This window comes from Sphaerodactylus townsendi, linkage group LG09 (assembly GCF_021028975.2).
Source record: "Sphaerodactylus townsendi isolate TG3544 linkage group LG09, MPM_Stown_v2.3, whole genome shotgun sequence".
Classification (NCBI taxonomy): domain Eukaryota; kingdom Metazoa; phylum Chordata; class Lepidosauria; order Squamata; family Sphaerodactylidae; genus Sphaerodactylus; species Sphaerodactylus townsendi.
Genome location: NC_059433.1, coordinates 48,116,040 through 48,141,797, shown reverse-complemented (window position 1 = coordinate 48,141,797; position 25,758 = coordinate 48,116,040). Strand labels below are relative to the sequence as shown.

At 67.7% G+C, this 25,758-nt stretch overlaps 1 protein-coding gene across 2 annotated transcripts in view; it reads left to right on the top strand.

The window, feature by feature from the left end:
* Positions 1 to 25,758, top strand: part of CHST9 (carbohydrate sulfotransferase 9) — a 90,079-nt gene that overhangs the window by 8,402 nt on the left and 55,919 nt on the right. The window contains exon 2 of one of the 2 annotated variants that reach the window (XM_048507272.1): positions 7,989 to 8,185. In XM_048507272.1, the coding sequence (XP_048363229.1) occupies positions 8,086 to 8,185 (100 nt within the window). In that variant the 5' untranslated portion in view covers positions 7,989 to 8,085. Of the gene's footprint in view, positions 1 to 7,988; positions 8,186 to 25,758 lie in introns of those variants that run through there. The other variant, XM_048507273.1, reaches the window with a different exon arrangement.

The following is a 25,758-nucleotide window of genomic DNA, read 5'->3' as shown; positions in this document are numbered from 1 at the left end:
AAACAAAAACAAAACCAGACACCAGTACAAGAAGAGAAAAACAGCCATTAAATCTAGTGAGGAGTCTTGGAAGTGCTGGTACCTTTACCTAAATGCCCTTAGATACAAGATACAAGTCTTGGGGAGAAAATTCCATAATATAGGCACCCCTGAAAAATCCTTGTTTCCCATGACAAATTCTTAATGGTATTAGCCCAGAAAGAATATGGGTGCTTATATTCCTGCCAGTTTGGCTCATAGCCTATTGAACATTGGCAATCAAGCAGTCAATTAATAGACAGGCTCTTTGTGGCCAGTTTGCAACTAATTGCAGGAACAGCTATGTGCGACTATCAGAGGCTGACTTGCAACTAATGAGGGATCAGTCGGGGGTTAGCTTCAGACTCTCAGCTTGAAATAAGAAATGATTTACATCTCATATCTCTTTTGCAGTGGCTAGATCAGTAGCCGAGCATGTCCCATTTTCACCCACCACCACCACCAAGTGAGGAGAAAAATTGATTGCTTCTCATCTCCCAACCTTGGATAGTAATTAATCCTGGGGGGTGAAGAGAGGTAAATACATCAGAAGCTTACTCCCTCCATCCAGAAAAACTGCTAGTAGCAGAGTTGGAGAGCAAAACTTTATTACATAGTGATTGTCAGAAGAAGGGGAGATTGATTAACTCATTGTCTGATTGTAACAAGCAGCATGTTTGACTGAGAGTAAAGTAGTTTGACATCCCCTTTTGGTTCAAGTGCTGAAAAAAATGTAGTAACTATCTGTGAAAATGCTGGTGTGCAGTCAAATGAAAGAATGGGTGAGAGATTAGGGTTGTTATTGGCAAGACTGTTGCTGGCTGTAAAGGTCTGGGAGGCAATGACAAGGCATAAGCCTGGCCTCTTGTTTTCTTTGTGCTGCTGGCCCCAGCACTGCTTCTAGTGCTTTTGTTGCTTGGGTGGAAGTCTAGCCTGAGGTACCAAACAAAATTGTCTGGTGTCTAATTTAGGTAAATGTGAACACTAAGAAAGAAACCAAAAAATCCTGTGTAATTGGTACATACAACGTATTTTCAGTGACATGATTATTGTTTAAATGTGTTTCAGGAGGATCTGCAGTAGAAAAGCAAGATTTGAGATGGGTAGCGTTTTAGTGACGACAGGATTTTGAGAATCAAAGTTCTCATATCAGATATTTTATCAGATGTCTGAAGGAGGGGACTTTCAACTCCATCCACAAGCTGGATGCCGCTGTGACTGACCGCTTTCCAGTGGTGTAGAGAGGCTGGAAAAGTCCAACAGCCTCCCCACTGCTGAGGAGCTCTATGGGCTCCAATGGACTTATGCTGCCCAAAAGGGCAGCATAAATCTGAAGAATGGCCCACTGGCATAATGCCAGCAAAGGCTGAGAGGGGGCTGGCTAATGTTGGCTACTCCCCTGGCATACCCTCAGCCACTCCTGCTATGCTGGCAGTGGCAACAGGGGCCTTGGGATGCTGGTGCTGTGTCCAGTGCCAAGTTACAGCACTGGCGGGGCACGGCAGTCACATGCCAGTGAAATTGCCCCTTGCTAGGATAAGTGCCCCAGGGAGGGCAAATTCTCCGGCTTGGCAGCGCACTCCTCCCAGGAGTGAATTTGCCCCCTCTCCCTTTGGATTGTGCTCACAGACTCCCAAAAGTTTAGTCTTTTCTTAATATTGCTGCTGTTTAAGGTGCTACTATACTCGAATTTGCTCCTCTATTGCAGAACAACACAGCTGCTCCTAAAATTATCTTAATAGCTGCTCCTAAAATTATCTTAACTTCATTAATGGAATGGAAATCCATTTTTAGGTCAATGGAATTGAAATCCATTGACCTAAAAAAAAATTGAACAGGTACAAACTGATATAATCTTTTTTACCAAGTGCAAAAGACTGGGTATTATACCTAAGGGTATGAGAATAAAAAAAACCACTACAAACCACTTATCCTACAATGGGGATTTTTTTTTTTGCCATACGTTCTCCAAGAAACTTCTTTAACATATGATTATTATCTTTCAATGGAAGCAGAAACAAGTGAGACATTTCCATAAGGAATCAACCCATTTACAAGGATTTATGCAAAAGAAAGTAAGCTATCTACAACTTCTCTCCCTGAAGAAACTGAGGCCCCTTCCGCACATGCAAAATAATGCGTTTTCAAACCACTTTCACAACTGTTTGCAAGTGGATTTTGCCATTCCGCACAGCTTCAAAGAGCACTGAAAGCAGTTTGAAAGTGCATTATTCTGCATGTGCGGAATGAGCAAAACAAGAAACTATCTAGCCTCTTGCATGCTGCAGACCACAACAGCTCCTCCAAGCAATGTCAACTTCTTGCAGCATACTCTCAGCCTGGCAGTGTAATCTGTTCTTTCAGGAGGACTATTCTTCTCACAGAATCCACACAGATGTTCCGTGGTGACTTTTTGCTGCCAGTTTGATTGTGACTAATTTTGTTCAGTCAGTGTGCTCCAATATGTCTGACCACAATGATAAGAAGAAGAAGAAGAAGAAGAGTTTGGATTTATATCCCCCCTTTCTCTCCTGAAGGAGACTCAAAGGGGCTTACAATCTCCATGCCCTTTCCCCCTCACAACAAACACCCTGTGAGGTAGGTGGGGCTGAGAGAGCTCCAAGAAGCTGTGACTCGCCCAAGGTTGCCCAGCTGGTGAGTGTGGGAGTGTACAGGCTAATCTGAATTCCCCAGATAAGCCTCCACAGCTCAGGCGCAGAGCTGGGAATCAAACCCGGTTCCTCCAGATTAGATACATGAGCTCTTAACCTCCTACGCCACTGCTGCTCCATAAGCTATTGAAGAGTTCACTATTTTCCATGTAATAAAGTTTAATTCATTATCCCAGTATTCTTCTGGTCCTATTGAGGCTATGTAAACTATTTCTATCAAAATAACTTTCTTTACTGCAAATGTTTTCTATTTTCAGATTTTGTTTTCCTATCAAATGACAAAACCAAATATGCATGCAGAGTTAGCATAGGTTAAATCATTTTGCAGCTCTCTCAAGTATTAGGTATAGTCATAATTTTGTGTGTAGAAAACTTAACCATAAAATCCTGCAAATGCTTTTCAGAGAGTAAGCCCCATTGAATACAGTAGGTTTCTGAATAGATCTGCTTAGGATTTTACGTGAAGTGTAATCCCAGGCAGAGTTGTACCTTTCTATTGATAGTGACTTCAATGGCTTTCGAAAGACATAAATTTTAGGATTGTACTGTTAACACTTCTAAATTTGATAAATATATAAAAGAGCATAATTTTATATCTTAAGTTAGAAATCCATTTTATGCGCTCAAGGCAGTAAAATAAATTTAGGCTTGATATGAAATCTTGCATATATTTCATTTCCTTCACTGAAAACAAAGAATGGAGTGCTTTCCGAATTTCGTGAAATGCTATCTGTAGGTGCATCTTAAAGCTGCAGTCCTATGTACGTGCCCTAGGGGGTAAACTCTACTAAATACAGTAGGACTAACTCCTGAGTAAGCATGCATAGGATTGTGCCATAACTCACAGGTTGGTATCAATACATCATTCTTTTCTAGAAAACATAGGAGGTCACTGGACTCGTGATGTAGTACCACCTCTGATTAATATTTCCCACCTACCCTGCTGAGCCTCACCTATCAATCTCCTTTCATTCCAACTATACAAAACTATTTTTCTGTCCATTTTAGCCCTTCTTATCAGCAATGACAGCAAAATAGAATTTATGTGTTGGAGCAGGAAAATTATGTGGTTGTCTGCATGTGAGACCAGATATAAACAAGTGCCATTCTTGAAATAATTTGCCAAAATTTGGTGTAGTGTCATGGTATTACGTGCACTGAATTTACTCTCTTATTCCTTCCTACCTTGGCATGTTGTGTTAAGTGCAGTCAAGATCCATCTCATGTTGGTTCTTCCTCTTTTTCTGCTACCTTCAACTTTTCCTAGCATTATTGTCATTTTCAGTGACTCTTCTCATAATGAAAGCCTTGGCATACCTCCCAATTTATTCAGGTGGCCTTATAAAGTAAAGCTGCAAATATAACTATTGCACATTATTAACATACTGAATTACTGCCACAAGGTGGCCAGTAGTTTAGAAGTGTTAAAGAAGATGAGACAAATCTATGGCAGATTTATCAGCAGCCAACGTACCTTGGAATACTTGGTGTTAGGGGAAACACTCTGCTTCATGATTTGCTTTTGAGCTTCCAGAAGTCTTTGGCTGGTAGCATCTGGAAACAGAATGCAATGTTATATGGATTTTTGTCTAACTCAGAAAGGATTTTCCTGTGCAACCTTGAATATAATGTTTCCTCAGTTTTACTTATATTTTCTCTCTCTCTTTGCAGAGTCCTCTCAAATACGTCAGTCTATCATATTCTCATCTGCCAGATTCCTTTCCCCACTCTTACAAAAGAGAGGGCTAGATTTTTCTCGTTCAGGCAATTTCTTTCTCACTTTCAGTTTTCTTAACTTGTTTTCTATCACAATTCATGGCTAGGCAGCTAACTCAGTCTTCTTTAACTAACTCGCCTGATGCTGTTCCTTTTATAAACACAGATGCTAAATTTGAAATAAGTATCTATTAGCCAGCACCCCACAATGCTACAGTGAACCAGTTTTCCTTTGCTTTTCATCCACAGTGTAAATACTGTTCTGCATGTCTTTATTTTGGGTCTGTGGGGCTGATACTGAAGGCCCTTGGCTCCAAAGTTTAAGAGTCACCCAATATTTAGTTCTTTAATAGAACTTTAGGTCTCATGCATGAAAGCAGATGTTTACTGGGTGGGGACTTGAGATTTGTTTGGCACGCTTTACATAAGCATGATTAGTACAGGCGAGTACTAATGCAGACATAAAAGCATTAGTATAATTGTGTGGAGATTGTCATTAAATATACATATGATACAGCAGGATCCCCCCCCCCCTGACCCTTCAGTCGATGAGCCAAATGCAACTGGCAGTCAGGAGGTGTCCTGAATAGGTAGGGTTGGGGGGGTGGGCTTTATATGGCCCTCAGCCTCCCACTATAGAGTTTGGGGTGCGGAGCTGGGGAATCATGAATGCAAACAATTCCTTCCTGGAGGAAGGGAGCAGCCCAGGAAACAGTTGCAGCTAAAACAGGATCTCATGACACTTCTGCTTGGGTGAAGGGTTACAGGGAAGAAGGGAAGGACTGGAAGGGTGGTCTATTCCAGAAAGATCTGCCGTATACATCTCTGCTCAGGCATTTTGTAAGAGCAAGGAATGGTAGAAGGAGGAGAATTCAGATGATACAGCTCCTTCTCCGGAGGTCTTGCCAGTCATGGCGGAGCAAGGGTAATAGAGTCTTGACTGGAGGAAGTATTACAGATAACTTCTACATAAGATATGCCAATGCATTATTAGTTTCTGGTAGGATTTCTCACCTGGAGTTTTGTTTTGTTTTTAAAAAAACTAGTGCTTCCTGTGATGGTGGTTGTTTACATGAGTTCATGTTATTTTTAATAAAAGTCAACAGGCTGTATTTTAAAACAATGAAAAATCCTGTATTTTATCATTATTGTTGTTGTAAAATTGCATTTCTCTGCAAACCATATGGTGGAATTTAGGTAATCTGATATAACTTGTCAAAGGTCCGTGTCTGTGCACAAATCTAAGTCTAGAAATAAACACTGGGATGCCAAACAAAAAAAATCTAATACGTTTGGAATAACTTTCCTTTGTTCTCAAGTGTCTTATTTTATGCTTATAACAGTTTGCTTTAGTTCACTAAAATCTCTCCCATCAGATGTTCTTTCCAAGGGCATCATTGCACTGAGTTTCAAGATACATTGGGGCTTTTCTCTCTTTGGTTTCCAATTTAATATTTTCTGTATACTATACTCAATAGATTTACAAAGTTCTGGCTTTTAAAAGCACTGTAAGTAGCTTTACTTTTCCCTTGTGTTCAGGGAAAGGTTCTGTATTACATTTTTATCAACACTTATATCCTACTGCTCTTGAGTAGCCAGCAAAGGACTTTTAAATTAATGACTTCCTTCTCCCGAGGCTCTGTTGCAAGTAAAATTATTCTTCAGAAAGCTTTGGGCTTGAGCTTGCTTCACTTGAAGCATCTGGTGAGAATCGAGCTCTTTATTGGTTTGTTTCAGTTTAAATTGGTGACTGCAAAATGGTCAAAGAAAAAAAGAGATACTTGTCTTTCAGAGCTGGATTTATGCTATTAGTATTTGTTGCTACTGCGTTTATTCAGCGCATTTTTTAATATTACTGAGAGTTGCACTTGTATTATAAAGAAGCCATTTTGCTTGTATTGCTTTAAACGGGATCAGTTGCTTTATCCTGGCAACAGCATTGTGGGGTTGGGTAGGCTTAGAGTAGCAACTTGACGAAGGCTAGAGTTCGACACCCAAGCACAGATTAGAACTTTGGTCTCTCACATTTTAAGACTTTTACTGTACCACGCTGACAAACATTTGATCATTTGCTGGACCATAAAAGCCATCAAAGACTAAGTAGGCAGAGAATAAGGAGCATAACATTTTGTAATTATGTGTTTATGGATGACTCCATCTATTTTCTCTAAAAAAAAAATCTTACTGTTCAAGAATAGGGAACAGTGACTTAAGTGTCACTATCCTCTCTTTCTTGTGCTTATTGACATGTTGGATGGTGCACATATAATATTCATTCCCTAGTACCATTCAGAGTTTTTAATTGTTGGTATAAACAGCACAGAAGGAAAGCCTTCTCCATATTGCCACTTCCCTGATCAAATTAGTAATCACACGTCGCTGTTTTGAAGGGCATAATAATAAATTAGAGATCCTGATCATGGATATTCTATCTCATGTTTCATTTGGCTGTTGTAGTCTGACTACAGTCTGTATTTTCAGGGTGTTCGGTCAGTTCTATTTCTTATGCTGTCGTATGCTTTAACCTCTTTGCATTTAAATTTTTCTGCTTGTTTTGTAAATTTTACACAGTCTTAAAACAGGTCTGTAACATTGATGTTCTTCCGAACCTCAAATTTAAAAATCAAAATGTTAATTCTGAAATTTTTTGCTTTGAGAATTTTTTTTTAGAGCCCTTTAGGGTAAAAGCAGGTTAGAAGTATTCTGATCTTTTTGAAAGGTCTAGATTATTTGGGGGAAATGGTTGTTTGTGAAAATGAAGTTCATTGATAACCCCTTTCACTGATGAAAGTAAAATTGGAAAAGGAAAAAAAACAAGCTGTCAGAAAGTATGCCTATTCTGAGAAGAAAACACCAGGGTGAGGTTCCTCATCGTAGTGCCTGTGAGTGCCATGTTGCTAACCAATATTTCCCCAAGTACCTGCTGAGGTTTTCAGAAAGTAAGCAGGAGCTTTGTTAGGCTTGGATTGTTACTGGCTGTGTTTGCGTGTGATTTTGCTGTCAAGTCACACACTGACTTACTGCGTTTTCATGGTAGGAGATGTTCAGTGGTGGTTTGCTCTTACCTGCCTCTGGGTGGGTTGAGAGAGTTCTGAGAAAACTGTGACTGGCCCAGGGTCACGTATCAGGCTTCATGTGGAGGAGTGAAGAATCAAACTCAGTTCTCTAGCTTAGAGTCTGCTTCTCTTAATCACTATACCACACTGGCTCTCTCGGTATTGGCTGCCCTAATTCAAATTAGAGAGTTTTCCAGGATACAGTAGCGACAATATCTATGCTGAAGGATCAGGAGCACTAATAAGTATCCTGGATTGTGGGTTCTAATCCCCCGCCAGTTTTTTTCCTTTTTATTGCCACTTCTCTTTCTCCCTTCCTTCCTCCAGGTTTCCTTTAATTTCTTCTTATTCCCCTTCTGCAGTTCTTTTGCAAAGTGAAGAGGAAAGTACTCTGTCTCCTGTAACAGCCATTTGGACATGGCGCTCACTACTCTCTCTCGAATTTCCAAAGATGCTCACCGACTCAAGTAAGTTGAGGACACATGATTTAGAGAAATGATTTTTTAAAACTTTAATTTCTTTCCAGATGGACTTTTCCAAGAAAACCATAAGAAGAAAACGTACAAGCTAAATTGAAAACCTATGAGAGCCAATGAATGGAAATGTAGCCCTCTGGTAGGGCCATGAACCTAAAACAAGTCTATGGTTCTGTACTGATGTTTGGAGTAGCAGGTCTACTCCTTTTCATGTATCTGCAAGCCTGGATTGATGAACATCATGCAGGTAAGGCAGCAAACCAATTGTATTAATTCAAGAGCTTTCTAAAGTTAATATTTGGTGAGAAGTTCTGAGGATTTCAGTGGTTCAGGCAGTTGCTTTATTTGTTTAATAAAATGTCATGTGCACCAATTCTGCTAAACTTGTTGAGTGTAAATAAACCTGATTGACTAAGCATGGTTTTTGCTTTAGTTGCAGTCTGGGATTTTCTAGACTTTTGTCCTCTCCCAGAAAGAAATCTCATGCCTTCACTGTTGTGCTACTGATGTTACTATCCAACTCTTCCCCGATTAGTAGTCTGTATTAGATTCAACAGCTTCCTTCTGCCACCAGGCTGGGATAGGCAGTACTTGCCAGCCAGCGTGGCAGATTGCTATGTTTAAAAAAAGAAAAGGGAATTGTGCTTCTGCAGTAGGGAAGGAGAGTGTTTGACTGCAGAAGAATAAAGCAAAAAGCGGAGCCATTCAAGAAGGTGAGCAAGTTAATACCATAGAAAATGTGCATAATTGGTAACATCTAAGCTTGATTATATGAATTGTGCATGAGGCTGCTTGTGAAGGAGTTAGCATTTCAGCTGATCTGCAGCAGCTAAAATATAAGTTTTGGTGACTGGGAATATTTCCCCTCAGTGCTGAAACAGCTTCAGTGATTTCTGAGCAAAATAAAACTTCTGCTTTTACCTTCTAAGCCCTACATTATGTGGGATCAAAGTATCTTAAGGATCATTTCCCTGTCCAAAACCTTCTGAAGCTCTTCTGTGTTTTCTGGGAACAGGACTATGGACTATACTTATACACAACCTGTAAAGGGTTGGAATGTCGCAATGATGAGCCCCCAGCCAATGGGTGTGCAAGATTCACCAAGTGATTCCTGTGCGTCCATCGGTTGGAAGTGTGTCCTCCCCCCCCAACCCCCAAACAACACACTTGCTGCCAGAAAAGCGGTGGTTTGGCTGTCTGCTGCCCACCAGCCTCCTCCCCATTCCCTGCCCCCTCTCTCAACTTCCAACAACACTCCTTCTGCTCATGAACCTTCTTTCCATTCCCTTGTGCCCTCTCCCAACTCCCTCAGCAACACACCCAGCGCCCGGGGCAGCGGCAACTTACCTGCTAGCTGTCTGTAAGCCCCTTCCCCATTCTCCCCAACCTCTCTCACCCCCGCCCACAAACAACATGCCCAATGCTGGGGCAGTGGTGCCTTGGCCACCTGCTGCCCCCGCCCCATTCCCCTAGTGGCCCTCTCCCACCCCCCATACAACCTCGGGACAAGCCAGGTAACTTAGCGGCAGCAGCGAACCAAGAGGGAGGGGGACGCGCACGGAGAAGTGGTAGCACAGGTGACAGGAGGCAGGCAGGAAAGGCAGCATGCCCCTCCCATTCAGAGACCATTTTATTAAGCTATTAAATGGGCTTGGCTGCTAGTACTGTTAATATGTTTTATCTGTATGTTACCTTGCTCTCACTGCTTTATATTGCTACTTATGTAATGCCATTTCTTGAATTAACACATCATGATTAATACTGACATCTTGTTTCAGACTTTTGCAATCCTAATCATCTTACATTGTTTATTTAATGAAAATGATTCATGTAAATCTGCCTTGAGTCTCAGTGAGAAAGGCAGACTATAAATAACACTAAGATAGGTGGTTACCAGAGAAGATGTCTCTAATATTGTAGCATTCATTTTGCATGGGCCTGCTACTAATATCTTTTAGATGCCAGAAGAAACCCAGCATGTTTGCTAGTGGTTCTAATAACATCTGCTGAAAGCAATTTCTATTTTTGAAAATCCATATGTTGCTGCTTGATCACTTTTATTTAGTCAGCTGCGTTGATGTTTTAGTCTAGAAAAAACTGATAAAATGAGCAATATTGTCCTTGGTGATTTCTGAGAGGTTATACTGAAATTTTAAACCACATAACTTAAGCCACTGTGAATTAGCCTGAGTGATTCTTAGGCTTATCCACTTCCTCTTCTTCCTCTGAGGTCAAGGGACATCTTGATGGGTGAATCCCACCATCCAATTAGGGAGACAGGAACTACTTTTTTTGGCTTCCTGTCTAGTGGGGGAGTCACCCTTCCTTTTCAGTTCTTTTCCTGTCTCAAAACAGGAGATCAGTTTAGTGTCACCACTGCTGGTCTACTTGCTTTTCTTCTTGTCCTTCTGTAGTATCTATTCTTTTATTTACCTGGTACAAGAGAACAAACAGGTGTTTACAGTTATTAGCAAAAGTGCCATGATCCATGTAGATTCAAGATCCAGTAGAACAGGGGAGTCTTCAATATCAGTTCACCTGCTGGAACTACATGCCATTCAACTGGCCTTGATACTTTAAGCTGCAACTGACAGACTCAGGATGGACAGTGTTACAGCCATCCAGTGGGGCTCCAAGTCCTCCCCAGGGAAGCTGTCTAGATTTTCAAATTGAGCAGAAGGAAAATTGTGATCTATCAGGGTCAAGCACATAAAATGAACATCCAATGTGCAGGCAGATTGTCTGAATAGAACCAAGGTCCAGGTAGGGGAGTAAAAGCTCAAGACTACTTAAAAATGATGAATGATATACAAAGACATGATTAACAAGGGAAGATCAAATCTTGATAAGAAGTTAAAGAAGGGGAGAAATGCAATGGATGACATATTTTCAGTAGTATCAAGGCTAAAAAAAGAGTTAAAGGTGACAGAGGTACCCTGACAGAAGTGTCAGAATTTGAGGGAGAAATCACCCACCAGAAACAACACTTAATGGACAGAATTTACAAGTTATTACTTAGGTGCAATTCAGAGACAGAACAGGTTAAAAATTGTGTGAAAATGAATGCAAAACTTTGAAGAGGAGATTACCTTCCAGCAGTGGAAAATATTGTGGACTAAAAATATAAAATTTACTACATGCTAACCATTGAAAGAAAACTGGTAGAAGATGTTTTACAGATGGTACATAACTTTAGAAGGTATTAGAAGAATGGACAACAAATATAAGGTTATGTGTTGGAAATGTCTAGAAAAAAATCTTTTTCCCATGTTTGTTGGATCTGTAAATAGGCGAAAAAATTCTGATCCACACAGAAATGCAAAAAAATACTAAAAAGTTAATTTCAAGTGGACTCAATTATGTTGGAAATCGTCCCAGAAAAGCCTTCGACAATACGTCCCAGAAAACCTACCAAAACAACACCAGGAATTATTTCTGTATTTATTAATTGCAGCAAGAGTCACTGTAGTGTCAAGCTGGAAAATAGAAGACTATCCCATCCAAGAAAATTGGGAAGATAAGATTAGAGAATACTTTATTATGGCTAAACTGGCAAATCTTGTTGTTAGAAAACCAGAGCATAAATTTAAAGAAAAATGGGAGCCTTATTATATGCTTTAAAATTCTATTTAAGCATTTGTGTTGATATCAGGATGCTAAAATTTATCAGCTTAAGTATATATGAACTTATCAAAAAGGGTTTTTTTCTTTCTGAATTAGATTAAGTGGAAGTTTTTCTTCAGCATATTGATTATTGCATATTGATTATTACAGCATGTATTTTTTTCTTTTTCTAAATCTTTTCCTCTTACCATTGTACTGTTTTGCAAAAATATAAAAATAATTATTAGACCAATAAAAAGAACATCCAATGTGCAGGCAGATTGACTGAACAGAACCACAATTCAAGAAGGGGAGTGGAAGCTCAAGAAAGCCCTATTTGATCACATATTATAACATTTTGGACCATCCATCATGATTTTTCTCCAGATGTCATCATCTGAAAGCCAAAGGAACAGATGCCTTGACTTCACCTTGGCTGGTGGGTCTCCTGTTTGTTATCCCTCTGGTGCCAATTCTTCCAAAGGTCATTAGGAAGATCAGGCAGCAAAAAGCTCAGATAATACTTGTCACTGCCTCCTGGCCCTGGCGTCCTTGGTTCACAGATCTGGTGCAGCTTTCCACAAGCCCTTTGCTGCGGTTACCAGTATCTCCAGATATGATCCATCAAGGCCCAGTTTACCATCCATATCCAGGAAGGCTGAACTTAACCTCGTGGAAATTGTGTGCAACAGATTCCTAAGGTTAGAATACACAGCTTCCAGGAGACCTTCAACTCCAAGGATCTATAACAGATCATGGAAAGTCTTTGTGCACTGATGCAGACGCAAAATAAATTAATACCTTGCAGCCTGAGCTTACAATGCTACAAGAAGGAAGGGACAGGGACCTGAGAGCAACCACCCTTAAGAGACAAATTGCAACATTAGTTACATTCACACCCATACAGTTTCCAGGTATCCTCACATTGTAAGATTTCTTAGAGGGAAGGCCCCTCTAATTCACAGCCCCCCCCCCCCCCCGGAAACTGAATATGGTCTTGACAGCACTCACCCAACCCCCCCCCCCACCCCCCCCCCCCCCCACCCACCCCCCCCCCCCCCCCCCCCCCCCCCCACCCCCCCCCCCCCCCCACCCCCCCCCCCACCACCACCCACCTCCCCCCCCCCCCACCCCCCCCCCCCCCCCCCCCCCCCCCCCCCCACCCCCCCCCCCCCCCACCCCCCCCCCCCCCCACCCCCCCCCCCCCCCACCCCCCCCCCCCCCCACCCCCCCCCCCCCCCACCCCCCCCCCCCCCCACCCCCCCCCCCCCCCACCCCCCCCCCCCCCCACCCCCCCCCCCCCCCACCCCCCCCCCCCCCCACCCCCCCCCCCCCCCACCCCCCCCCCCCCCCACCCCCCCCCCCCCCCACCCCCCCCCCCCCCCACCCCCCCCCCCCCCCACCCCCCCCCCCCCCCACCCCCCCCCCCCCCCACCCCCCCCCCCCCCCACCCCCCCCCCCCCCCACCCCCCCCCCCCCCCACCCCCCCCCCCCCCCACCCCCCCCCCCCCCCACCCCCCCCCCCCCCCACCCCCCCCCCCCCCCACCCCCCCCCCCCCCCACCCCCCCCCCCCCCCACCCCCCCCCCCCCCCACCCCCCCCCCCCCCCACCCCCCCCCCCCCCCACCCCCCCCCCCCCCCACCCCCCCCCCCCCCCACCCCCCCCCCCCCCCACCCCCCCCCCCCCCCACCCCCCCCCCCCCCCACCCCCCCCCCCCCCCACCCCCCCCCCCCCCCACCCCCCCCCCCCCCCACCCCCCCCCCCCCCCACCCCCCCCCCCCCCCACCCCCCCCCCCCCCCACCCCCCCCCCCCCCCACCCCCCCCCCCCCCCACCCCCCCCCCCCCCCACCCCCCCCCCCCCCCACCCCCCCCCCCCCCCACCCCCCCCCCCCCCCACCCCCCCCCCCCCCCACCCCCCCCCCCCCCCACCCCCCCCCCCCCCCACCCCCCCCCCCCCCCACCCCCCCCCCCCCCCACCCCCCCCCCCCCCCACCCCCCCCCCCCCCCACCCCCCCCCCCCCCCACCCCCCCCCCCCCCCACCCCCCCCCCCCCCCACCCCCCCCCCCCCCCACCCCCCCCCCCCCCCACCCCCCCCCCCCCCCACCCCCCCCCCCCCCCACCCCCCCCCCCCCCCACCCCCCCCCCCCCCCACCCCCCCCCCCCCCCACCCCCCCCCCCCCCCACCCCCCCCCCCCCCCACCCCCCCCCCCCCCCACCCCCCCCCCCCCCCACCCCCCCCCCCCCCCACCCCCCCCCCCCCCCACCCCCCCCCCCCCCCACCCCCCCCCCCCCCCACCCCCCCCCCCCCCCACCCCCCCCCCCCCCCACCCCCCCCCCCCCCCACCCCCCCCCCCCCCCACCCCCCCCCCCCCCCACCCCCCCCCCCCCCCACCCCCCCCCCCCCCCACCCCCCCCCCCCCCCACCCCCCCCCCCCCCCACCCCCCCCCCCCCCCACCCCCCCCCCCCCCCACCCCCCCCCCCCCCCACCCCCCCCCCCCCCCACCCCCCCCCCCCCCCACCCCCCCCCCCCCCCACCCCCCCCCCCCCCCACCCCCCCCCCCCCCCACCCCCCCCCCCCCCCACCCCCCCCCCCCCCCACCCCCCCCCCCCCCCACCCCCCCCCCCCCCCACCCCCCCCCCCCCCCACCCCCCCCCCCCCCCACCCCCCCCCCCCCCCACCCCCCCCCCCCCCCACCCCCCCCCCCCCCCACCCCCCCCCCCCCCCACCCCCCCCCCCCCCCACCCCCCCCCCCCCCCACCCCCCCCCCCCCCCACCCCCCCCCCCCCCCACCCCCCCCCCCCCCCACCCCCCCCCCCCCCCACCCCCCCCCCCCCCCACCCCCCCCCCCCCCCACCCCCCCCCCCCCCCACCCCCCCCCCCCCCCACCCCCCCCCCCCCCCACCCCCCCCCCCCCCCACCCCCCCCCCCCCCCACCCCCCCCCCCCCCCACCCCCCCCCCCCCCCACCCCCCCCCCCCCCCACCCCCCCCCCCCCCCACCCCCCCCCCCCCCCACCCCCCCCCCCCCCCACCCCCCCCCCCCCCCACCCCCCCCCCCCCCCACCCCCCCCCCCCCCCACCCCCCCCCCCCCCCACCCCCCCCCCCCCCCACCCCCCCCCCCCCCCACCCCCCCCCCCCCCCACCCCCCCCCCCCCCCACCCCCCCCCCCCCCCACCCCCCCCCCCCCCCACCCCCCCCCCCCCCCACCCCCCCCCCCCCCCACCCCCCCCCCCCCCCACCCCCCCCCCCCCCCACCCCCCCCCCCCCCCACCCCCCCCCCCCCCCACCCCCCCCCCCCCCCACCCCCCCCCCCCCCCACCCCCCCCCCCCCCCACCCCCCCCCCCCCCCACCCCCCCCCCCCCCCACCCCCCCCCCCCCCCACCCCCCCCCCCCCCCACCCCCCCCCCCCCCCACCCCCCCCCCCCCCCACCCCCCCCCCCCCCCACCCCCCCCCCCCCCCACCCCCCCCCCCCCCCACCCCCCCCCCCCCCCACCCCCCCCCCCCCCCACCCCCCCCCCCCCCCACCCCCCCCCCCCCCCACCCCCCCCCCCCCCCACCCCCCCCCCCCCCCACCCCCCCCCCCCCCCACCCCCCCCCCCCCCCACCCCCCCCCCCCCCCACCCCCCCCCCCCCCCACCCCCCCCCCCCCCCACCCCCCCCCCCCCCCACCCCCCCCCCCCCCCACCCCCCCCCCCCCCCACCCCCCCCCCCCCCCACCCCCCCCCCCCCCCACCCCCCCCCCCCCCCACCCCCCCCCCCCCCCACCCCCCCCCCCCCCCACCCCCCCCCCCCCCCACCCCCCCCCCCCCCCACCCCCCCCCCCCCCCACCCCCCCCCCCCCCCACCCCCCCCCCCCCCCACCCCCCCCCCCCCCCACCCCCCCCCCCCCCCACCCCCCCCCCCCCCCACCCCCCCCCCCCCCCACCCCCCCCCCCCCCCACCCCCCCCCCCCCCCACCCCCCCCCCCCCCCACCCCCCCCCCCCCCCACCCCCCCCCCCCCCCACCCCCCCCCCCCCCCACCCCCCCCCCCCCCCACCCCCCCCCCCCCCCACCCCCCCCCCCCCCCACCCCCCCCCCCCCCCACCCCCCCCCCCCCCCACCCCCCCCCCCCCCCACCCCCCCCCCCCCCCACCCCCCCCCCCCCCCACCCCCCCCCCCCCCCACCCCCCCCCCCCCCCACCCCCCCCCCCCCCCACCCCCCCCCCCCCCCACCCCCCCCCCCCCCCACCCCCCCCCCCCCCCACCCCCCCCCCCCCCCACCCCCCCCCCCCCCCACCCCCCCCCCCCCCCACCCCCCCCCCCCCCCACCCCCCCCCCCCCCCACCCCCCCCCCCCCCCACCCCCCCCCCCCCCCACCCCCCCCCCCCCCCACCCCCCCCCCCCCCCACCCCCCCCCCCCCCCACCCCCCCCCCCCCCCACCCCCCCCCCCCCCCACCCCCCCCCCCCCCCACCCCCCCCCCCCCCCACCCCCCCCCCCCCCCACCCCCCCCCCCCCCCACCCCCCCCCCCCCCCACCCCCCCCCCCCCCCACCCCCCCCCCCCCCCACCCCCCCCCCCCCCCACCCCCCCCCCCCCCCACCCCCCCCCCCCCCCACCCCCCCCCCCCCCCACCCCCCCCCCCCCCCACCCCCCCCCCCCCCCACCCCCCCCCCCCCCCACCCCCCCCCCCCCCCACCCCCCCCCCCCCCCACCCCCCCCCCCCCCCACCCCCCCCCCCCCCCACCCCCCCCCCCCCCCACCCCCCCCCCCCCCCACCCCCCCCCCCCCCCACCCCCCCCCCCCCCCACCCCCCCCCCCCCCCACCCCCCCCCCCCCCCACCCCCCCCCCCCCCCACCCCCCCCCCCCCCCACCCCCCCCCCCCCCCACCCCCCCCCCCCCCCACCCCCCCCCCCCCCCACCCCCCCCCCCCCCCACCCCCCCCCCCCCCCACCCCCCCCCCCCCCCACCCCCCCCCCCCCCCACCCCCCCCCCCCCCCACCCCCCCCCCCCCCCACCCCCCCCCCCCCCCACCCCCCCCCCCCCCCACCCCCCCCCCCCCCCACCCCCCCCCCCCCCCACCCCCCCCCCCCCCCACCCCCCCCCCCCCCCACCCCCCCCCCCCCCCACCCCCCCCCCCCCCCACCCCCCCCCCCCCCCACCCCCCCCCCCCCCCACCCCCCCCCCCCCCCACCCCCCCCCCCCCCCACCCCCCCCCCCCCCCACCCCCCCCCCCCCCCACCCCCCCCCCCCCCCACCCCCCCCCCCCCCCACCCCCCCCCCCCCCCACCCCCCCCCCCCCCCACCCCCCCCCCCCCCCACCCCCCCCCCCCCCCACCCCCCCCCCCCCCCACCCCCCCCCCCCCCCACCCCCCCCCCCCCCCACCCCCCCCCCCCCCCACCCCCCCCCCCCCCCACCCCCCCCCCCCCCCACCCCCCCCCCCCCCCACCCCCCCCCCCCCCCACCCCCCCCCCCCCCCACCCCCCCCCCCCCCCACCCCCCCCCCCCCCCACCCCCCCCCCCCCCCACCCCCCCCCCCCCCCACCCCCCCCCCCCCCCACCCCCCCCCCCCCCCACCCCCCCCCCCCCCCACCCCCCCCCCCCCCCACCCCCCCCCCCCCCCACCCCCCCCCCCCCCCACCCCCCCCCCCCCCCACCCCCCCCCCCCCCCACCCCCCCCCCCCCCCACCCCCCCCCCCCCCCACCCCCCCCCCCCCCCACCCCCCCCCCCCCCCACCCCCCCCCCCCCCCACCCCCCCCCCCCCCCACCCCCCCCCCCCCCCACCCCCCCCCCCCCCCACCCCCCCCCCCCCCCACCCCCCCCCCCCCCCACCCCCCCCCCCCCCCACCCCCCCCCCCCCCCACCCCCCCCCCCCCCCACCCCCCCCCCCCCCCACCCCCCCCCCCCCCCACCCCCCCCCCCCCCCACCCCCCCCCCCCCCCACCCCCCCCCCCCCCCACCCCCCCCCCCCCCCACCCCCCCCCCCCCCCACCCCCCCCCCCCCCCACCCCCCCCCCCCCCCACCCCCCCCCCCCCCCACCCCCCCCCCCCCCCACCCCCCCCCCCCCCCACCCCCCCCCCCCCCCACCCCCCCCCCCCCCCACCCCCCCCCCCCCCCACCCCCCCCCCCCCCCACCCCCCCCCCCCCCCACCCCCCCCCCCCCCCACCCCCCCCCCCCCCCACCCCCCCCCCCCCCCACCCCCCCCCCCCCCCACCCCCCCCCCCCCCCACCCCCCCCCCCCCCCACCCCCCCCCCCCCCCACCCCCCCCCCCCCCCACCCCCCCCCCCCCCCACCCCCCCCCCCCCCCACCCCCCCCCCCCCCCACCCCCCCCCCCCCCCACCCCCCCCCCCCCCCACCCCCCCCCCCCCCCACCCCCCCCCCCCCCCACCCCCCCCCCCCCCCACCCCCCCCCCCCCCCACCCCCCCCCCCCCCCACCCCCCCCCCCCCCCACCCCCCCCCCCCCCCACCCCCCCCCCCCCCCACCCCCCCCCCCCCCCACCCCCCCCCCCCCCCACCCCCCCCCCCCCCCACCCCCCCCCCCCCCCACCCCCCCCCCCCCCCACCCCCCCCCCCCCCCACCCCCCCCCCCCCCCACCCCCCCCCCCCCCCACCCCCCCCCCCCCCCACCCCCCCCCCCCCCCACCCCCCCCCCCCCCCACCCCCCCCCCCCCCCACCCCCCCCCCCCCCCACCCCCCCCCCCCCCCACCCCCCCCCCCCCCCACCCCCCCCCCCCCCCACCCCCCCCCCCCCCCACCCCCCCCCCCCCCCACCCCCCCCCCCCCCCACCCCCCCCCCCCCCCACCCCCCCCCCCCCCCACCCCCCCCCCCCCCCACCCCCCCCCCCCCCCACCCCCCCCCCCCCCCACCCCCCCCCCCCCCCACCCCCCCCCCCCCCCACCCCCCCCCCCCCCCACCCCCCCCCCCCCCCACCCCCCCCCCCCCCCACCCCCCCCCCCCCCCACCCCCCCCCCCCCCCACCCCCCCCCCCCCCCACCCCCCCCCCCCCCCACCCCCCCCCCCCCCCACCCCCCCCCCCCCCCACCCCCCCCCCCCCCCACCCCCCCCCCCCCCCACCCCCCCCCCCCCCCACCCCCCCCCCCCCCCACCCCCCCCCCCCCCCACCCCCCCCCCCCCCCACCCCCCCCCCCCCCCACCCCCCCCCCCCCCCACCCCCCCCCCCCCCCACCCCCCCCCCCCCCCACCCCCCCCCCCCCCCACCCCCCCCCCCCCCCACCCCCCCCCCCCCCCACCCCCCCCCCCCCCCACCCCCCCCCCCCCCCACCCCCCCCCCCCCCCACCCCCCCCCCCCCCCACCCCCCCCCCCCCCCACCCCCCCCCCCCCCCACCCCCCCCCCCCCCCACCCCCCCCCCCCCCCACCCCCCCCCCCCCCCACCCCCCCCCCCCCCCACCCCCCCCCCCCCCCACCCCCCCCCCCCCCCACCCCCCCCCCCCCCCACCCCCCCCCCCCCCCACCCCCCCCCCCCCCCACCCCCCCCCCCCCCCACCCCCCCCCCCCCCCACCCCCCCCCCCCCCCACCCCCCCCCCCCCCCACCCCCCCCCCCCCCCACCCCCCCCCCCCCCCACCCCCCCCCCCCCCCACCCCCCCCCCCCCCCACCCCCCCCCCCCCCCACCCCCCCCCCCCCCCACCCCCCCCCCCCCCCACCCCCCCCCCCCCCCACCCCCCCCCCCCCCCACCCCCCCCCCCCCCCACCCCCCCCCCCCCCCACCCCCCCCCCCCCCCACCCCCCCCCCCCCCCACCCCCCCCCCCCCCCACCCCCCCCCCCCCCCACCCCCCCCCCCCCCCACCCCCCCCCCCCCCCACCCCCCCCCCCCCCCACCCCCCCCCCCCCCCACCCCCCCCCCCCCCCACCCCCCCCCCCCCCCACCCCCCCCCCCCCCCACCCCCCCCCCCCCCCACCCCCCCCCCCCCCCACCCCCCCCCCCCCCCACCCCCCCCCCCCCCCACCCCCCCCCCCCCCCACCCCCCCCCCCCCCCACCCCCCCCCCCCCCCACCCCCCCCCCCCCCCACCCCCCCCCCCCCCCACCCCCCCCCCCCCCCACCCCCCCCCCCCCCCACCCCCCCCCCCCCCCACCCCCCCCCCCCCCCACCCCCCCCCCCCCCCACCCCCCCCCCCCCCCACCCCCCCCCCCCCCCACCCCCCCCCCCCCCCACCCCCCCCCCCCCCCACCCCCCCCCCCCCCCACCCCCCCCCCCCCCCACCCCCCCCCCCCCCCACCCCCCCCCCCCCCCACCCCCCCCCCCCCCCACCCCCCCCCCCCCCCACCCCCCCCCCCCCCCACCCCCCCCCCCCCCCACCCCCCCCCCCCCCCACCCCCCCCCCCCCCCACCCCCCCCCCCCCCCACCCCCCCCCCCCCCCACCCCCCCCCCCCCCCACCCCCCCCCCCCCCCACCCCCCCCCCCCCCCACCCCCCCCCCCCCCCACCCCCCCCCCCCCCCACCCCCCCCCCCCCCCACCCCCCCCCCCCCCCACCCCCCCCCCCCCCCACCCCCCCCCCCCCCCACCCCCCCCCCCCCCCACCCCCCCCCCCCCCCACCCCCCCCCCCCCCCACCCCCCCCCCCCCCCACCCCCCCCCCCCCCCACCCCCCCCCCCCCCCACCCCCCCCCCCCCCCACCCCCCCCCCCCCCCACCCCCCCCCCCCCCCACCCCCCCCCCCCCCCACCCCCCCCCCCCCCCACCCCCCCCCCCCCCCACCCCCCCCCCCCCCCACCCCCCCCCCCCCCCACCCCCCCCCCCCCCCACCCCCCCCCCCCCCCACCCCCCCCCCCCCCCACCCCCCCCCCCCCCCACCCCCCCCCCCCCCCACCCCCCCCCCCCCCCACCCCCCCCCCCCCCCACCCCCCCCCCCCCCCACCCCCCCCCCCCCCCACCCCCCCCCCCCCCCACCCCCCCCCCCCCCCACCCCCCCCCCCCCCCACCCCCCCCCCCCCCCACCCCCCCCCCCCCCCACCCCCCCCCCCCCCCACCCCCCCCCCCCCCCACCCCCCCCCCCCCCCACCCCCCCCCCCCCCCACCCCCCCCCCCCCCCACCCCCCCCCCCCCCCACCCCCCCCCCCCCCCACCCCCCCCCCCCCCCACCCCCCCCCCCCCCCACCCCCCCCCCCCCCCACCCCCCCCCCCCCCCACCCCCCCCCCCCCCCACCCCCCCCCCCCCCCACCCCCCCCCCCCCCCACCCCCCCCCCCCCCCACCCCCCCCCCCCCCCACCCCCCCCCCCCCCCACCCCCCCCCCCCCCCACCCCCCCCCCCCCCCACCCCCCCCCCCCCCCACCCCCCCCCCCCCCCACCCCCCCCCCCCCCCACCCCCCCCCCCCCCCACCCCCCCCCCCCCCCACCCCCCCCCCCCCCCACCCCCCCCCCCCCCCACCCCCCCCCCCCCCCACCCCCCCCCCCCCCCACCCCCCCCCCCCCCCACCCCCCCCCCCCCCCACCCCCCCCCCCCCCCACCCCCCCCCCCCCCCACCCCCCCCCCCCCCCACCCCCCCCCCCCCCCACCCCCCCCCCCCCCCACCCCCCCCCCCCCCCACCCCCCCCCCCCCCCACCCCCCCCCCCCCCCACCCCCCCCCCCCCCCACCCCCCCCCCCCCCCACCCCCCCCCCCCCCCACCCCCCCCCCCCCCCACCCCCCCCCCCCCCCACCCCCCCCCCCCCCCACCCCCCCCCCCCCCCACCCCCCCCCCCCCCCACCCCCCCCCCCCCCCACCCCCCCCCCCCCCCACCCCCCCCCCCCCCCACCCCCCCCCCCCCCCACCCCCCCCCCCCCCCACCCCCCCCCCCCCCCACCCCCCCCCCCCCCCACCCCCCCCCCCCCCCACCCCCCCCCCCCCCCACCCCCCCCCCCCCCCACCCCCCCCCCCCCCCACCCCCCCCCCCCCCCACCCCCCCCCCCCCCCACCCCCCCCCCCCCCCACCCCCCCCCCCCCCCACCCCCCCCCCCCCCCACCCCCCCCCCCCCCCACCCCCCCCCCCCCCCACCCCCCCCCCCCCCCACCCCCCCCCCCCCCCACCCCCCCCCCCCCCCACCCCCCCCCCCCCCCACCCCCCCCCCCCCCCACCCCCCCCCCCCCCCACCCCCCCCCCCCCCCACCCCCCCCCCCCCCCACCCCCCCCCCCCCCCACCCCCCCCCCCCCCCACCCCCCCCCCCCCCCACCCCCCCCCCCCCCCACCCCCCCCCCCCCCCACCCCCCCCCCCCCCCACCCCCCCCCCCCCCCACCCCCCCCCCCCCCCACCCCCCCCCCCCCCCACCCCCCCCCCCCCCCACCCCCCCCCCCCCCCACCCCCCCCCCCCCCCACCCCCCCCCCCCCCCACCCCCCCCCCCCCCCACCCCCCCCCCCCCCCACCCCCCCCCCCCCCCACCCCCCCCCCCCCCCACCCCCCCCCCCCCCCACCCCCCCCCCCCCCCACCCCCCCCCCCCCCCACCCCCCCCCCCCCCCACCCCCCCCCCCCCCCACCCCCCCCCCCCCCCACCCCCCCCCCCCCCCACCCCCCCCCCCCCCCACCCCCCCCCCCCCCCACCCCCCCCCCCCCCCACCCCCCCCCCCCCCCACCCCCCCCCCCCCCCACCCCCCCCCCCCCCCACCCCCCCCCCCCCCCACCCCCCCCCCCCCCCACCCCCCCCCCCCCCCACCCCCCCCCCCCCCCACCCCCCCCCCCCCCCACCCCCCCCCCCCCCCACCCCCCCCCCCCCCCACCCCCCCCCCCCCCCACCCCCCCCCCCCCCCACCCCCCCCCCCCCCCACCCCCCCCCCCCCCCACCCCCCCCCCCCCCCACCCCCCCCCCCCCCCACCCCCCCCCCCCCCCACCCCCCCCCCCCCCCACCCCCCCCCCCCCCCACCCCCCCCCCCCCCCACCCCCCCCCCCCCCCACCCCCCCCCCCCCCCACCCCCCCCCCCCCCCACCCCCCCCCCCCCCCACCCCCCCCCCCCCCCACCCCCCCCCCCCCCCACCCCCCCCCCCCCCCACCCCCCCCCCCCCCCACCCCCCCCCCCCCCCACCCCCCCCCCCCCCCACCCCCCCCCCCCCCCACCCCCCCCCCCCCCCACCCCCCCCCCCCCCCACCCCCCCCCCCCCCCACCCCCCCCCCCCCCCACCCCCCCCCCCCCCCACCCCCCCCCCCCCCCACCCCCCCCCCCCCCCACCCCCCCCCCCCCCCACCCCCCCCCCCCCCCACCCCCCCCCCCCCCCACCCCCCCCCCCCCCCACCCCCCCCCCCCCCCACCCCCCCCCCCCCCCACCCCCCCCCCCCCCCACCCCCCCCCCCCCCCACCCCCCCCCCCCCCCACCCCCCCCCCCCCCCACCCCCCCCCCCCCCCACCCCCCCCCCCCCCCACCCCCCCCCCCCCCCACCCCCCCCCCCCCCCACCCCCCCCCCCCCCCACCCCCCCCCCCCCCCACCCCCCCCCCCCCCCACCCCCCCCCCCCCCCACCCCCCCCCCCCCCCACCCCCCCCCCCCCCCACCCCCCCCCCCCCCCACCCCCCCCCCCCCCCACCCCCCCCCCCCCCCACCCCCCCCCCCCCCCACCCCCCCCCCCCCCCACCCCCCCCCCCCCCCACCCCCCCCCCCCCCCACCCCCCCCCCCCCCCACCCCCCCCCCCCCCCACCCCCCCCCCCCCCCACCCCCCCCCCCCCCCACCCCCCCCCCCCCCCACCCCCCCCCCCCCCCACCCCCCCCCCCCCCCACCCCCCCCCCCCCCCACCCCCCCCCCCCCCCACCCCCCCCCCCCCCCACCCCCCCCCCCCCCCACCCCCCCCCCCCCCCACCCCCCCCCCCCCCCACCCCCCCCCCCCCCCACCCCCCCCCCCCCCCACCCCCCCCCCCCCCCACCCCCCCCCCCCCCCACCCCCCCCCCCCCCCACCCCCCCCCCCCCCCACCCCCCCCCCCCCCCACCCCCCCCCCCCCCCACCCCCCCCCCCCCCCACCCCCCCCCCCCCCCACCCCCCCCCCCCCCCACCCCCCCCCCCCCCCACCCCCCCCCCCCCCCACCCCCCCCCCCCCCCACCCCCCCCCCCCCCCACCCCCCCCCCCCCCCACCCCCCCCCCCCCCCACCCCCCCCCCCCCCCACCCCCCCCCCCCCCCACCCCCCCCCCCCCCCACCCCCCCCCCCCCCCACCCCCCCCCCCCCCCACCCCCCCCCCCCCCCACCCCCCCCCCCCCCCACCCCCCCCCCCCCCCACCCCCCCCCCCCCCCACCCCCCCCCCCCCCCACCCCCCCCCCCCCCCACCCCCCCCCCCCCCCACCCCCCCCCCCCCCCACCCCCCCCCCCCCCCACCCCCCCCCCCCCCCACCCCCCCCCCCCCCCACCCCCCCCCCCCCCCACCCCCCCCCCCCCCCACCCCCCCCCCCCCCCACCCCCCCCCCCCCCCACCCCCCCCCCCCCCCACCCCCCCCCCCCCCCACCCCCCCCCCCCCCCACCCCCCCCCCCCCCCACCCCCCCCCCCCCCCACCCCCCCCCCCCCCCACCCCCCCCCCCCCCCACCCCCCCCCCCCCCCACCCCCCCCCCCCCCCACCCCCCCCCCCCCCCACCCCCCCCCCCCCCCACCCCCCCCCCCCCCCACCCCCCCCCCCCCCCACCCCCCCCCCCCCCCACCCCCCCCCCCCCCCACCCCCCCCCCCCCCCACCCCCCCCCCCCCCCACCCCCCCCCCCCCCCACCCCCCCCCCCCCCCACCCCCCCCCCCCCCCACCCCCCCCCCCCCCCACCCCCCCCCCCCCCCACCCCCCCCCCCCCCCACCCCCCCCCCCCCCCACCCCCCCCCCCCCCCACCCCCCCCCCCCCCCACCCCCCCCCCCCCCCACCCCCCCCCCCCCCCACCCCCCCCCCCCCCCACCCCCCCCCCCCCCCACCCCCCCCCCCCCCCACCCCCCCCCCCCCCCACCCCCCCCCCCCCCCACCCCCCCCCCCCCCCACCCCCCCCCCCCCCCACCCCCCCCCCCCCCCACCCCCCCCCCCCCCCACCCCCCCCCCCCCCCACCCCCCCCCCCCCCCACCCCCCCCCCCCCCCACCCCCCCCCCCCCCCACCCCCCCCCCCCCCCACCCCCCCCCCCCCCCACCCCCCCCCCCCCCCACCCCCCCCCCCCCCCACCCCCCCCCCCCCCCACCCCCCCCCCCCCCCACCCCCCCCCCCCCCCACCCCCCCCCCCCCCCACCCCCCCCCCCCCCCACCCCCCCCCCCCCCCACCCCCCCCCCCCCCCACCCCCCCCCCCCCCCACCCCCCCCCCCCCCCACCCCCCCCCCCCCCCACCCCCCCCCCCCCCCACCCCCCCCCCCCCCCACCCCCCCCCCCCCCCACCCCCCCCCCCCCCCACCCCCCCCCCCCCCCACCCCCCCCCCCCCCCACCCCCCCCCCCCCCCACCCCCCCCCCCCCCCACCCCCCCCCCCCCCCACCCCCCCCCCCCCCCACCCCCCCCCCCCCCCACCCCCCCCCCCCCCCACCCCCCCCCCCCCCCACCCCCCCCCCCCCCCACCCCCCCCCCCCCCCACCCCCCCCCCCCCCCACCCCCCCCCCCCCCCACCCCCCCCCCCCCCCACCCCCCCCCCCCCCCACCCCCCCCCCCCCCCACCCCCCCCCCCCCCCACCCCCCCCCCCCCCCACCCCCCCCCCCCCCCACCCCCCCCCCCCCCCACCCCCCCCCCCCCCCACCCCCCCCCCCCCCCACCCCCCCCCCCCCCCACCCCCCCCCCCCCCCACCCCCCCCCCCCCCCACCCCCCCCCCCCCCCACCCCCCCCCCCCCCCACCCCCCCCCCCCCCCACCCCCCCCCCCCCCCACCCCCCCCCCCCCCCACCCCCCCCCCCCCCCACCCCCCCCCCCCCCCACCCCCCCCCCCCCCCACCCCCCCCCCCCCCCACCCCCCCCCCCCCCCACCCCCCCCCCCCCCCACCCCCCCCCCCCCCCACCCCCCCCCCCCCCCACCCCCCCCCCCCCCCACCCCCCCCCCCCCCCACCCCCCCCCCCCCCCACCCCCCCCCCCCCCCACCCCCCCCCCCCCCCACCCCCCCCCCCCCCCACCCCCCCCCCCCCCCACCCCCCCCCCCCCCCACCCCCCCCCCCCCCCACCCCCCCCCCCCCCCACCCCCCCCCCCCCCCACCCCCCCCCCCCCCCACCCCCCCCCCCCCCCACCCCCCCCCCCCCCCACCCCCCCCCCCCCCCACCCCCCCCCCCCCCCACCCCCCCCCCCCCCC